General features: G+C 35.3%; 1 protein-coding gene across 1 annotated transcript in view; it reads right to left on the bottom strand.

Annotated features, from left to right (window-relative positions):
* The window catches only part of TLL1 (tolloid like 1), a 281,506-nt gene that overhangs the window by 34,769 nt on the left and 230,728 nt on the right, over positions 1 to 16,009 (bottom strand). Inside the window, exons 18-19 of the mRNA XM_044681682.1 lie at positions 6,328 to 6,455; positions 2,835 to 2,869 (exon numbers count right to left, since the gene is read on the bottom strand). Coding sequence (XP_044537617.1) covers positions 2,835 to 2,869; positions 6,328 to 6,455 — 163 coding nt within the window. The remainder of the gene's footprint in view (positions 1 to 2,834; positions 2,870 to 6,327; positions 6,456 to 16,009) is intronic.

Here is a 16,009-nt window from a genome sequence, read left to right on the forward strand (position 1 = left end):
TTAAAGGGGAAAGAGAGAGAGAGAGAGAGAGAGAGAGAGAGAGAGAGAGAGAGAGAGAGAGAGAGAGAGAGAGAGAGAGAGATTGAGAGAGAGAGAGAGAGAGAGATGGCATGAACATTTAATAATCACTTAAATGTCCTGGGCACTGTGTTAAAAATCCTGGGATTATAAATACAACAAAAGATAATCCATTCACTTAAGAAGCTTTTGTTCTTAATGGGAAATGACAACCCATGAAAGAGAATGAGAAAATGAGGGCTCTGGGGAAGACGAAAAATGGTAGGCACACAAGGAAGGAAGTGGAATAACTTAGAAATCAAGGAATAGAACTGAGAGTGAAGTGAATATAGCTTGAGTATTTCATGAAATGGTGGTTTAGATTACAGATATACTAACCAGAAGGGAGGAGAGCAATAAATACCCAATAAATGTTTTTTATAAATCCTAGAATAAAAACTCTAAATTATTGGGTTTAACTTCTATGGAAGATTTGTGGGTGGATAAAGGAAAAAAAATTATACAGAACAAGAAAGTGTGCAAAATTTGAGAACCACACAACTGGAAAGAGTATCCACATCAATGAGATCAATGAATCCAATGAAGTACAGATGTTTACTCTGGCTCTAAGGAACATTCAAACTACATTTATTGAGAAAGAAAAAGCAGTTAGGAAATTTGTTTTTATATCTTTCCCTGATAACATGTTAATTCTGGAGTTTTTTTAGATTTATATGTAAATTGTTAAATTCCAAATATTATTTTACAGTTTGCTTCAAATTCTACTTTCTTTTTCTTTTGTGGAAGAAAGTGCTGAGTATTTCAGGAATAAAGTCTTCAGTCTAAAATAAATATATTTATATATTATATTAAAAATCTAAGGAAAATAAATAAATAATTTTTAAAAAGGTTGTTCACACCAAAGTTCCAAAAAGGACTATGAAAGGATCTAAGGTAATCTTTGACAATTTGAGGTGGTGTGAGGATATATAAAATAGACAGGGTGATAATCTGGGGGAAATTGTCATCCAACTGGAAGACAAGAAGTTTCTTGACATCCTTTTGATAATGACTTGATTTATCACCTTGACCTGGTCACATTTTCTTTATACCTCAGTTTTCTCATATGAAAAGTACAATTACTTTTTATGGTTCCTCAGAGAGGCAACAAGATATAAAAGAGGTTCTAGTCCTTCAGGAAAAAAAAATCGTTTCAAGTTCTGCTTCAAACCATTACTTTTCTTCATTGCACATATCCAATTAGAAGACACCTCTTGTTTCAACCTGCATATTTCTTGTATTATTCCCTTATCTCTACTTACATGGTTACTGCCTCTTTAGGTCTTTACTGCCTCTCACTGCAAAAAAACCTCTTCATTAATTTCCTTTCCCCTTCTAACTCATCCTACGTACATAGCTACCAAAGTGATTTTCCCAAAGAGAAAGTTTGATTTTGTCATTCATTTGTAGCTCTCTATAGTCAAATATAACCTATCCTGTTTGACTTTTAAAGACCTTCATAGCCACGCTTTGACTTATAATGCTATCCTTAGGTATTGTATATCAGTCTTCTTCATGTATTTTTTTTTCTATTTCTCAAATGTGACATCCTTATCTCTACCTCCCAGCATCCCTATTTTCCAGCTAAGCTCAGTTCAAGAAATACATGCTCTCATTTCTTATTCTCCTTGTTGCCTTGGATTCCTTCCCACTTCCATCAAAAATTACTTTGTGTTTATTTCACGTGTATTCTCTATGTGTATATATATATATGTATATAATGTACATATACATATGTATGTATATAATATGCAAGTCAAATACCCATTGCTCAATATAGAATGTAAGCCCTTTCAGGACAAGGATTATTTCATGTTTGTTTTGCATCCCCAGTGACTAACACAATCTCTGGTACACAGTAGGTGCTTAATAAATGATTATCGATTTATAGTTATATGTTGATTGGGAAACTATATATCCATCTTTTAAGCTATCCGTGCTGCAAGCAACTCTCTAAGACTCTAAATTGCACAAAAGTTATTCCTTGGCATTGGAGGAAGAAATTTCCATAAGGGGATATCTCCACACAGGTCCACAAAAACTCAAGTTCTAGATAATGCATCCGGACCTTTTCAACTCTATGATGTGTAAAGCAAACTGGGAAAATCCTATACAACATTTACATCCTCTATTCAATTATTTTGGTTATTCTTTGGAACATGGAAATATGATAGAAATACTGTAAATATTATTTAGAAATAGTAATAGAAATGTTACTTAATGGGAACATAGAAAATGCTAAATTAGTATTTTATTGTGTAATAACAATACAATATGTGCCAGTTCAACATTAAAATGGGGTTTTCCATTACTAGGTGCTTGATTTCATGTATCAAATGGATTTCTATTATGTCAAAATAATACTAAATTATGTAGTCATTACTGTATTTTGACAAAGCCTCACTTATTTTAAAATTATTAATGTATTAATAAAGCATTTATGGTAACTTTCTTGGTATATCCATATTGTTACCAAAAAATATGTAGTTCTGAATGCATATAAAGGGAAACATTATTTAAATATCTTAAATGTTCAATTTTTAAGCATATAATAATTATGAGAATGATAATCATAACTGACATGCATAAAGTACTTTAAAGTTTGCAAAGTGCTATATAAATGCATACATATCTATTTTATGTATATATCTATGTGGATACATATACACATGATACATCTATATGAAGTTACCTCTGTATGTAAGTATGTATAAAATTTCACTTGAGCTTCAGAGAATCCTTGTGAAGTGGACATGAAATATATTTCCTATTTGTACATGTGAGGAAACTGAAGCTCATATGGGTTAAATGTCTTTCTAATGTTCACACAGCTAGTAAATGCTAGAAGAAGGATTGAATTCAATTTTTCCTGCTCCAGGTCTGTCACTTTTTTCCTATAAAACAGTACTACGTAAAAAATTGTAAAAAGTCATCCACTACTGATTTTCTATTTCTATATTATTTCGGGAAACCCTCTAGTGCCTAAATATCAATATTCTCATGGAATATTTAAAATTTTTACACTGAATTTAAAACACTTACATTTTGTTCCTGATATTGCATTGACCATATGGATCATGCAATTGTAAATTAAATTAACATTACTAAATATAAGTGATTATCAATTCTCTGTGGCATGGATCTTCCCAATAAAATAAATTAAAAACTTGACTAATTAAGTATGTGCCCAATAGAAGGCCTTTGTGGCCATGCTACTATCATATGACCAGACAAATGTCAATGATAACACCTGGATGTTCATGATATTGGAGCTTATATGAATAAGATTATCAGTTTGCAAATAAATTTCTCCGAAAAATGCTTCATGATAAAACTTATGCCTTCCCAGGAAATTTCCTATCCCAAATATTGGGATTTTCTAATCTAGGGTGAAATATTCCTTAATTAATAAAAGAGAAATTAAGCCAGATAGCCATTTTTAGCTACTCTTCAAAAAATGACAGCAGAGGGAGCTCTTAAGTGAAACTCTAGGCTCTCTGTTGGTCATCCTTGACCATGTACTCCTCCCTCTCTGTTCAGTTAGGTAAAGAGCCCTAGGGATCACTCTTTACCAAATGGGAATGTGCTTTTATATATATGCCCCATCCAGGAAACAATAGCCTCAGCAATTCTCTGGACCTTGATTCTGGCTATTTTGACCAGGGTTCAAAGAGGATTCCTCCTTAAAATATTAAGGATAAATCTTCAATTGTTGAAGTTATCCATTATATCAGGATGATTCTCCTTCTAAAAAATATTCCAATGACTTCAACACTTTCCTCTATAATCCCCTAGAGCAGTGGTGACAAACCTTTTAGAGACCACATGCCCAAACTACAACCCTCACACCACATGTGAGCCTCCTGCCTTACCTTAGACAGAGAAAGGAGGAAGCACTACCATTGGGCTACTGGGCAGAAGGGCATGGTCATGAGAGAAATATCCTCAGGGGTGCATGGAGAGGGGGACGGGAGCAGCCCCTTCCAGCATGCTTCAGCACACCTGCCATAGGTTTGCCAACACAGCATTAGAGTATCCAAAGCCTTCAGTGTTAGCAAGTTTACTCTTGGAACCAATCTACATCTATAAAATGGGGATAATCATATTTTCCACCCGTACAATAATCCAACCACTCTCAATTATAAAAGAACAATATATGAAAGGTGACTGATGCTAGGACTGTTGCTAGTTAGACTCCACTGAATATAATGAGAAATATTTATAATGATAAGAGACTGGAAAGGGTCCAATATATTTCTATCATTATCTCATTTTCTACACTGAGGGGTTTGTTCATCTGTTTGTTCACCTCCAGAGAGCCCAGGCAAAATAAAATAGGAATAAAGATTATAATTAATATTAGTAACAATATTTAAATAGTGTTTTAAGATTTGTAAAATGCTTTATCATATATTTTATTTGATCCTCAATAATCCTGTGAAGTAAATGAAATTATTATCCCCATTTTGTAGATGAAGATACTGAGGATGAGATGTTAAATGTTTTCCTTAGGGTCATAGAATTGGGAAATTTCTGAGAAAGGATATATAAATACTGCAATATTTTATAATTTTATAAATATGTAGAATAGAAAGGACTGAAGATAATGAAGTAGTCCTCTTATACATACCTATACAACAAGAGAGAAAACACTACTAAAAATCCAGTATATAGTACAATTTCCTATTCTTGGAGTTTTTCTCATTTTTATGTAGGTGTTATTTTTTATAACTTAGGTTTAAAATACATATATGTGTATATATTTCATTCTTTTCAATTAACAAGCATCAATTTTCCCTTACTCCCACCTCCTCCTCCTACTGAGAAGAAAAATAAAACTCTTGCATCTAATACACATAGTAAACTCCTCCTTCAGTCTTATGTTCGTCAGGATAAACAACTCCATTTCCTTTAATACTCCTTCATCAGTCTTATAATATAAGGCTTTAAATTCATCTTTATGCCTCATATGAGCATTATTTAAGTTTTTTCTCAATATTCTAGAAAGCCAAAACCTCTAGAAAAGGTCTGACTAGTTGAAAATATAACAGAAAGATGACTTTATTTTTTCCACATGTTAAAAATCCATTACTTATTCTTTAAACAACAACAGGACACTTTTGATTAATGCTCCTTTTGTGAACCACCATGGCTGCTTAATCTTTTTCCTGCTGTTTTTATGTATGAGTCCTTATCCCCCATCTCTCAGAGCTGAAAGGAAGCTCAGTGGCCATCCAATACAACTCATACCTTAATCAGAATGCAGTCTATGCTATATTTCCAACAAGCAGTTATCCAGTCTTGGTTGAAGACTTCTAGTGAGGGGGAAATCCTAGTTGTGTGACCTTAGGCAAGTCACTTAACATCAGTTTCCTAGCCCCTACTTCTCTTATACTTTGGAACTGATACTTAGTATTAATTCTAAGAAGGTGAGGTTTAAAAAATTAAGAAAAAGAAGATACTTAATTTTTCAACATTTCATTTATTTTCCCTGTTTAAAAGTATTATAATGATTATATTACTATAAACATATTACTATGGTTGCTATAGTAAAGCATTAACTTCTCCATCATCAATAAAATTTTTTAAACCCTTACCTTTCATCTTAGAATCAATACTGCATATTGGTTCTAAGGCAGAAGAGTAGTAAGGGTTAGGCAATGGGAGTTAAATAACTTGCCCAGGGTCACACAGCTAAGAAGTGTCCCATCTCTAGGACTTGCTCTCAATCCACTGAGCCAACCAGCTGCCCCCCCATCAATAGATTTTTGAACGAGGATAAAGCATTTCTGGAAACTGCATCATGTTTGAACAAAACACAGTAATTGTTATCATCTTAATTCAGGACATTGGTGACGTTTTCATGAATATGGGTCAGCATGACAAAACTGTTTCCCATCTGACTGTGCGATTGGAATCTGAACCCAAGAACTACAATTCCTAGCACCCTACTCTCCTCACATTATGTGCTGATGTAGGGAGGATATAAATTTGGTGTAACCCCGCCTCTTGCTCTCTCTTCTTCTGCTCATGTGGTCGGGAAAACTTCTCTTTACTCAGGCTTTTACTTTTGTCTTTTTATTTCCTCTCCTTCAAGTGGTTATTAATAACTCTTATAAAATACAATACTTGGAGTTATTGGATATAATTTAAATCTTACAGTCAGCATGACAAAACTCTTTCCCATCTGACTTAATTTTGTTGTGTTAGGTATGAAAGGAACATCCATTCCATCCACTCAGCAAAAGGGATTAGGTTGAGATTACTCACTAGTTTAACTCGATGTCCAGGAGTGGCACTGATTTCCCATGTGCATTCCTTCCTGCTCGGATACTTGTCTGGCCAGTTGGGGCTGCTAATCATTCCATTTGGACTATGAATCTTCTGTTCACATTCCGCTGTACCAATAATGACAGTATTAGTTAATTTAGGAATCTGTCCTAATATAGGGTAAAAATATAAGCAAATTTTTTTTTACACATTGTCTTCTAGAATGGAAATGACATTCAGGAAACTAATCATCTCTTCAGTTTCTATTACCAAAATCATTAATTTTGCAAACATATTGAGAGAATGATTTGACAACTTATATTTTCTTGCTAACATCAAATTGCTAATATTTATAGGGAGTCAGATAAACTCATAAAAAAAGAAAAGAAAGGAACTAACTGCCTATTAAAAACTTTTATATCTTTAGTAAAGCCCTGGAGTGAAAATGGGGAGGATAAGAATTTACATATTGCCCAGTAAGTGCCAGATACTGTTCTAAGTGCTTTACAAATATTATCTCCTTCTAACATATGCATAACCCAGTGGAATTGTTTTGTCAGCTCTGGGAGGGGATAGCATAGAGGGGATGGAGACAACAAGAATCATGTAATCATGGGAAAATAATGAAAACAAACAAAAATATCATCTCATTCAGTTTTCACAAAAACCCTGTAAGGTAGGTGTCATTATTATTGCCATTTTACAGTGAGGAAATTGAGGCAAACAAGGGTTAAAGGTGACCTACCAGAGTCACACAGCTGGTCAGTGTCTGAGGCTGGATTTGAACTTATGTCTTCCTGATAAAAGGGCCAGAATTTTAGCCATGACATCACTTAGCTGCCTACTTCAAGTATGTCATGATCATGGCAACTAATTATATTGTACTGTGTGTACTGTACAAAGCATTTTACATACATTATATAATTTGAAGTTAAGGCAAAACTCATAGGAGCAATAGTACCCTAGCTAATTTTCTTTCTTTTTTTATTTTTTATGTCAGGAAGACTGTGATTATACTGATGTAGAGAGATCCCACTAAGGAAGATCCCTCTCCCCAAACAAATTGCCAATGTAGGTTATAACTTTGAGTCTTAATGGTGATTGGCACACTGATAAGTTAAGTGTCTTGCCTAGTGTCATAAACCAGTACTTGTCACAGGTGGCACTTGAACACAGGTCTTGCTGACCCCAAGCCAATTCTCTATCCACTATATAACGCTGCCACTCCAAAAAAAAAATGAATGAATGAATGAATTAAGTGCTTACTATATCCAGAGGCAGTGCTGCTGTGTATAAATTTGTTGTAAACTTTACAATGTATATTAACATTGCCAAACATTTGTTGTTGCTGCTATGGTGGTGGTTGTTATTATGGTTGTCTCCACTGAAGAACTTGGCAAGTACTTTTTATGTACAGTGTTCCATTTGGAACCATTATTTTGCATAATAATAAAATATTAAAATGGTGTAGAATTTATAATAATGCGGACATTTACATATCACACTAAAGTCTGAAAAGCAGCTTGCATACCTTATCTTATTGGAGCATTAATTACCACAACCTTGTCAGGCTATTATTATTCTTGTTTACAGAAGAGAATGAGGCACTATGATGTTAAATGACGTACCCATAGTTACAGTGCTAGTAATTTTCAGGAGAGAGAAGAGACCCAAATCCTCCTGAATCTATTCATAATGCCTTACTACCTCTCAGACTTAGTCTGTCAGAATTGAGTTAAAGAGATGAAACGGAATTTGACTACATCCGGATTCTTAATTTTTTAAAAAGTACTTCAAAACACTTCATACCTCTAACCAAAAGAAAGCTGCCTATAAAAATGCATATTGTTCTCCCTTCAAACAACTGGGAAGATATTTCTACTGCTCTCAATAAAATTCTAAAATGGAATACTTAAAAAGTTTACTTGTGAATACTTTCTTTTTGGTTTTTAAAGAAAATATTTATTTTATTGATATAGGATGATCCAGATTAGGAATTTCCTCCTACCATCGAAGATTATCACTTTTTCTGAAACTTGTAAGGTTAAAAATTTGTCAATGAGGGGAATAAGAGGGTAAGAGATTTCTTGGGGTAGAAGGTAAGCCAAGAGAGTGGAATAGAGACCGCAATCTTGCTGAAATTTCCCAATATTCCCATCAGAACAAATTTAAAATAAGGTCTTAAATAAAATTCTGGAGCAGTAAAACCATCAGAAGGTCCTAAGGGTATGACACTTGTCAAGGTTAAGACAAATTAGGAGGTCATCAGGAAGATCTGTGACACTTGGATTGGTGGCCTGCCTATAAGCCTGTGCTAAAACATGGTAGGTAGCATCAGTAGTGGTCCCAGAAGGTAACTGTGACAGCAGTGGCAGCAGCCACTTTGGGAACTCATAACTAGAGACATTGGGAGGTCAGAAAATTGTTCATAAAGATATTACAAGAAACCCTTTGCTAGCACTTGGTGCAGGCCTTGACACTGTTAGGCAACTCTATCACCCAAACATGGATCTGGGTCACAGTGCTTGGGCAGAGAAGATTGAAGAATTCTGGTGGTTTGGTCACAAGGGAGTAGGAGTCCTACCAGCAGTCCTAGGATGAGAGGAATATAACTGTTTGTGGCTACAGAACTCCAGGGAACATGGTCACAGTTCCAAGACCAAAGAGGAGTGCTAGCACTTGAAGCTACAAGGGAGTAGGGGACCTTCATATGTAAAGACCAGAGCACAGACCAGGAGAGATATGATCACACCTCTCCTCAGATCATACCACTTTGGAAGTACCAAAAAGTTGCAGAACTCCAAAACTAACTCTGAAAATATCATCATGAATAAGGCTGAAGTTTGAAAAAATGCCTCCCCAATCCTAAGAGAGAAGAGCCCAATTTTAACATGAAGTTAAAAGTCAAGAAATTAGCTAGAAAACAAAGAAAAATAGGGGGGGGGGAAATTAATATAGTGGCAGGGAATACCAAGATACAAACTCTGAAAAAGACAACATGAAAATAACTACAATAAAGCCTTGAGGGAAAAATGCTAATTGGAAACAAGATCAACAAAAATTCCTTCAAGAGTTAAAGAAATAGAGCCAGGAGGTGAAGATGGCAGCAGAGTAAGGAGAAGCTGCCTGATCTCTCCTAACCAAAGCATATAGGACTCCTCAAGGGGACATAAAAACAAATCCAGACTAACGAAGGGACCCCACAATAGGGCGCAGCATTGAAGGTACGTGGAATTGGGGCATTTCCATGCTATAAAGGGGTGAAACAGCTCTCACTAAAACGTGAGTGGAGGAAGACCCTCCCCCACCCCCACACCATGCACACCACCAAGGCCAGCACACAAGAGTTAAAGTAGGTTTGGGGTACCCATTAAGTCATTGGCAGCTCCAGGGCCTGTTCCTGAGAGCAGCAAGACTTAGGACCCCAAGAGGCTAAAGAATGCATGCGGACTTTGCATACAGACCCTGAGCACTGGCGTGGGTGAAGGCATTGACTTAGGCATGGACAAGGTTCTTGAGCTCAGACTTGGACCTCTAGTGGGGACCCTGTGCAGACGGAAGCACAGCTGTGGAAGCAGTGCCCTGAGACTGCCGAAGGAGCCTCGGAGAAAGGGGAAGACCAGGAGGACCACCAGGAGGCTTGGCCCCGAGAACGAGACCTGAGACCTCGGGAGCCTAGAGAGCGCAGGCAGACCATGAGTGTGAGGATAAAGCTGAGGAGGCACTGGGCTAACAATGGCAACCCAAAATTGGAAACCCCAGAAGAGAAAGATCATCAAGAAGAAATCTGTAACACTCAACAACTTTTACACAGAGAAAATCCAGACAGCAGAGCAAACATCAGAGGAGAATAAACAAGTAATCATATCCAAACTTTCCCAAAATAATGAAAACTGATCACAAGCTATTGAAGAGTTCAAATCAGAGATGATGAGAAAGATGGAAGAGATCTAGCAAGAAAATAACAGTTTAAAAGATAGAATTTTGCAATTGGAAAGTGAGGCTCAGAAATCAAATGAACTGATTAGCGAATTGAACACCAGAAATGACCAGATTGAAAAGGAAAACCAAAAGATTATAGCTGAAAACCAAAAGATTATAACCGAAAACCAGTCCCTAAAGGCTAGAATTGAGCAACTAGAAGCTAATGATCTCTCAAGACAGAAAGAACAAATAAAACAAAGTTAAAAGACTGATAACATAGAAGGAAACATGAAATATCTCAATGAGAAAGTGACAGACCAAGAAAACTGATCTAGAAGAGACAATCTGAGAATCATTGGTCTTCCGGGAAAAAGGAGAAATTAATAGAAATTTGGACTTCATACTAAAATAACTTATTCAGCAAAATTTCCCTGAAGTTCTACAACAAGAGGGCAATATAGAAATTGAAAGGATCTATAGATCACCCTCTACACTAGACCCAGAAAAGACAACCCCCAGAAATATAATAGCCAAATTCAAGATCTTCCAAGTAAAAGAAAAAAAAATCTTACAAGAAGCCAAAAAGAGATAATTCAGATATCAAGTAGTACAAATCAGGATCACACAGGATCTGGCAGCCTCCACACTAAACGACCAAAGGGCTTGGAATATGATATTTAGAAAGGCAAGAGAACTAGGACTACAACCATGGATCAACTACCCATCAAAACTGACTATATACTTCCAGGGGAAAGTATGGGCATTCAACAAAATTGAAGATTTCCAAGTATTTGCAAAGAAAAGACCATGACTAAATGGAAAGTTTGATATCCAACCACAAAAATCAAGAGAAACATGAAAAGGTAAATAAGAAACAGAGGGGAAAGAAAGAAAACTCATAATTTTTAAATTTGCCTCTTTAAGGGCTTCAATAAGATCTAATTATTTGTATTCCCAAATGGAGAAATGCTATGTATAATTCTCTGTAGTGAACTCTATTCACTATTATAGTATTCACTATTATAGTAATGAGAAGAATAATTCATAGGGAGAGGGTGGAATACTAAATGGTCTAAGATGATATGGGGGGGGGAAGAGGAGGATGAATAGTTGGGGACACAAAGAGAATCTTGAGTGAATAAGAAAAATAGGATATTCTATTACACACAAAGACGGCATGGAAAGGGGAGGGGACAAATACTATTATAAGAAGAAGAGGAAGAGAGCATTAAGAGGTAATATTTAAACCTTACTCTCAGTGTAATCAACCTGGAGGGGAAGAGTAGCTATATTATCCATTGGGATATAAAACTCTATCTAACCCTACTGAGAAAGTCAGAAAGGATAAACCAAGGGGAGCAGGGGAGTGGGGAGGTCGAAAAAGGAGGGGGGAAGAAGGGAGAGGGAATTTATTAGGCCTTTGAAAATAAAAAGAGTGGAATAATAAGGGAGGGGGTAGAAAGGGAAGTTAATCAAGGGAGTGGATAAGGGTTACCAGCTTAAGGCAAACCACTGGTTAAAAAGGAAATAGTGTAAGAAGAAGAGATAGAACTAGGGAAGGATACAAAAATGTCAGCAAATGCAAAACTGATAATTATAACTCTGAATGTGAATGGGATGAACTCGCTCATAAAACGGAAGCAAATAGCAGAGTGGATCAGAAAGCAAAATCCTACCATATGTTGTCTACAAGAAACACACGTGAGGTGGGTGGACATACACAAGTTTAAGGTTAAGGGCTTGAGCAAAATCTTTTGGGCGTCAAATGAGAAAAAGAAGGCAGGAGTGGCTATTATGATTTCTGACAAAGCCAAAGTAAAAATAGATATGATTAAAAAAGACAGGGAAGGTCATTACATCCTGATTAAAGGCAGTATAAACAATGAGGAAATAACACTGCTCAATATGTATGCACCAAGTGGCATAGCACCCAAATTCATAAAGGAGAAAATGGAAGAGCTCAAGAAGGAAATAGATAGTAAAACCATAATAGTGAGAGATCTAAATATTCCTCTTACAGATCTTGATAAATCAAACCAAAAAATAAATCAGAAAGAGGTAAGAGACGTGAATAAAGTCCTAGAAAAATTAGATTTAATGGATATGTGGAGAAAAATAAATAGGGACAAAAAGGAATACACCTTCTTTTCAGCTTCACATGGTACATTCACAAAGATTGACCATGTAATAGGGCATAGAAACATTGCAAACAAATGCAAAAGAGCAGAAATAATAAATGTAACCTTCTCAGATCATAATGCAATAAAAATAATAATTAGTAAGGGCACCTGGACAGGGAAATCAAAAACTAATTGGAAATTAAATTATATGATTCTCCAAAACCAATTAGTCAAAGAAGAAATCATAGAAATGATCAACAATTTCATTGAAGAGAATGACAATGATGAGACATCCTACCAAACTATGTGGGATGCAGCCAAGGCAGTACTCAGGGGGTAAATTTATATCCTTGAATGCATATATTAACAAATTAGGGAGTGCAGACATTAATGAATTGGGCATGCAACTCAAAAAACTAGAAAGCGAGCAAATTAAAAATCCCCAGATGAAAACTAAATTAGAAATACTAAAAATCAAGGGAGAAATTAATAAAATTCAAAGTAAAAGATCTATTGAATTAATAAATAAGACTAGAAGCTGGTATTTTGAAAAAACAGATAAAATAGACAAAGTACTTGTCAATCTAATAAAAAAAATGGAAAGAAGAAAACCAAATTAACAGTATCAAAGATGAAAAGGGAGACCTCACCTCTAATGAAGGGGAAATTAGGGCAATCATTAAAAACTATTTTGCCCAATTATATGGCAATAAATATAACAGTTTAGGAGATATGGATGAATATTTACAAAAATATAAATTGCCTAGATTAACAGCAGAAGAAATAGAATACCTAAATAATCCCATATCAGAAAAAGAAATTGAACTCATCAAAGAACTCCCTAAGAAAAAATTGCTAGGGCCTGATGGATTCACAAGTGAATTCTATCAGAAATTCAAAGAGCAACTAATCCCAGTACTATACAAATTATTTGATATGATAAGCAAAGAAGGAGTCCTACCAAATTATTTTTATGACACAAATATGGTACTGATTCCAAAGCCAGGTAGATCAAAAACAGAGAAAGAAAACTATAGACCAATCTCCCTAATGAACATAGATGCAAAAATTTTAAATAAAATATTAGCAAAGAGACTCCAGCAAGCAATCAAAAGGATTATTCACCATGATCAGGTGGGATTTATACCAGGAATGCAAGGATGGTTCAACATTAGGAAAACCATCCACATAATTGACCATATCAACAATCTAACAAACAAAAATCACATGATTATCTCAATAGATGCTGAAAAAGCCTTTGACAAAATACAGTATTCATTCCTATTGAAAACACTGAAAAGTATAGGAAGAGAAGGACTTTTCTTAAAAATAATAAACAGTATATACCTAAAACCATCAATAAGCATCATATGCAATGGGAATAAATTAGAAGCCTTCCCAATAAGATCAGGAGTGAAAGAAGGATGCCCATTATCACCTCTATTATTCAACATAGTACTAGAAACACTAGCAGTAGCAATTGGAGAAGAAAAAGAAACTGAAGGTATCAAAATAGGAAAAGAGGAGACTAAGTTATCACTCTTTGCAGATGACATGATGGTCTACTTATAAAATCCTAGAGAATCAACTAAGAAGCTAGTAGAAATAATCAACAACTTTAGCAAAGTTGCAGTGTACAAAATAAATGCACACAAATCATTAGCATTTCTATATATTTCCAACACATTAGAGCAGCAAGAGGTAGAAAGAGAAACACCATTTAAAATCACCCTAGACAATATAAAATACTTGGGAATCTATCTACCAAAACAAAGACAGCAATTATACGAAAACAACTACAAAACACTTTCCAAAGAAATAAAACTGGATCTCAACAATTGAAAAGCCATTGATTGCTCATGGGTAGAATGAGCTAACATAATAAAAATGACCATTCTACCCAAATTAATTTACTTATTTAGCGCCATACCTACCAAACTACCAAAAACTTCTTTACTGAATTAGGAAAAACTATAACAAATTTCATTTGGAATAACAAAAGATCAAGAATATCAAGGGAAATAATGAAAAAAATGTGAAGGAAGGGGCCTAGCAGTACCAGATATTAAACTATACTATAAAGCAGCAGTCATCAAAACAATATGGTACTGGCTAAGAGACAGAAGGGAGGATCAGTGGAATAGACTTGGGGTAAATGACATCAGCAAGACAGTGTATGATAAACCCAAAGAGCCCAACTTTGGGGACATGAATCCACTATTTGACAAAAACTGCTGGGAAATTTGGAAAACAATATGGGAGAGATTAGGTTTAGATCAACATCTCACACCCTACACCAAGATAAATTCAGAATGTGTGAATGATTTCAATATAAAGAGGGAAACTATAAATAAGTTAAGTGAACACAGAATAGTATACCTGTCAGATCTCTGGGAAAGGAAAGATTTTAAAACCAAGCAAGAGTTAGAGAAAATTACAAAATGTAAATTAAATGGTTTTGATTATATTAAACTAAAAAGCTTTTGTAGAAACAAAAACAATGTAGTTAAAATTAGAAGGGAAACAACAAATTGGGAAAAAATCTTTATAACAAAAAACTCTGACAGGGGTCTAATTACTCAAATATACAAGGAGTTAAATCAATTGTATAAAAAATCAAGCCATTCCCCAATTGATAAATGGGCAAGAGACATGAATAAGCAATTTTTAGGTAAAGAAATCAAAAGTATCAATAAGCACATGAGAAAGTGTTCCAAATCTCTAATAATTAGAGAAATGCAAATCAAAACAACTCTGAGGTATCACCTCACACCTAGCAGAGTGGCTAAAATGAAAGAAGGGGAGAGTAATGAATGCTGGAGGGGATGTGGCAAAATTGGGACAATAATGCATTGCTGGTGGATTTGTGAACTGATCTAACCATTCTGGAAGGCAATTTGGAACTATGTTCAAAGGGCTATAATAAATTCCTGCCCTTTGATCCAGCCATACCATTGTTGGGTTTGTACCCCAAAGAGATCATAGATAAACAGACTTGTATGAAAATATTTATAGCTGTGTTTTTTGTGGTGGCAAAGAACTGGAAAAAGAGGGTATGTCCTTCAATTGGGGAATGGCTGGTATATGCTGGTGATGGAATACTATTGTGCTAAAAGGAATAATAAACTAGAGGAATTCCAGGTGAACTGGAAAGACCTCCAGGAACTGATGCACAGTGAAAGGAGCAGAGCCAGAAGAACACTGTACACAGAGAGTGATATACTATGGTAAAAACGAATGCAATGGACTTTTGTACCAGCAGCAATGCAATGACACAGGACAGCTCTGAAGGATTTATGGTAAAGAAAGCTACCCACATTCAGAGGAAGGACTGCAGGAGAAGAAACATATAAGAAAAACAACTGCCTGAATTCATGGGTTGAGGTGGACATGATTGGGGATGTAGACTCGAAACTACCACACCAATGCAACTAACAACAATGTGGAAATAATTCTTGATCAATGACACATGTTAAAACCAGTGGAAATGTGCATCGGCCATGGGTGGGGGAGTTTGGGGGGTTGAAGGGGAAAGTAAGAACATGAATCATGTAACCATGGTAAAAACAAATATTAATAAATGTTTAAAAAAAAGAATTAAGGAAATATATAAGAGTGATAGAGGAAACATTAGGAAA

This window comes from Gracilinanus agilis, chromosome 6 (genome assembly GCF_016433145.1).
Source record: "Gracilinanus agilis isolate LMUSP501 chromosome 6, AgileGrace, whole genome shotgun sequence".
Lineage (NCBI taxonomy): Eukaryota > Metazoa > Chordata > Mammalia > Didelphimorphia > Didelphidae > Gracilinanus > Gracilinanus agilis.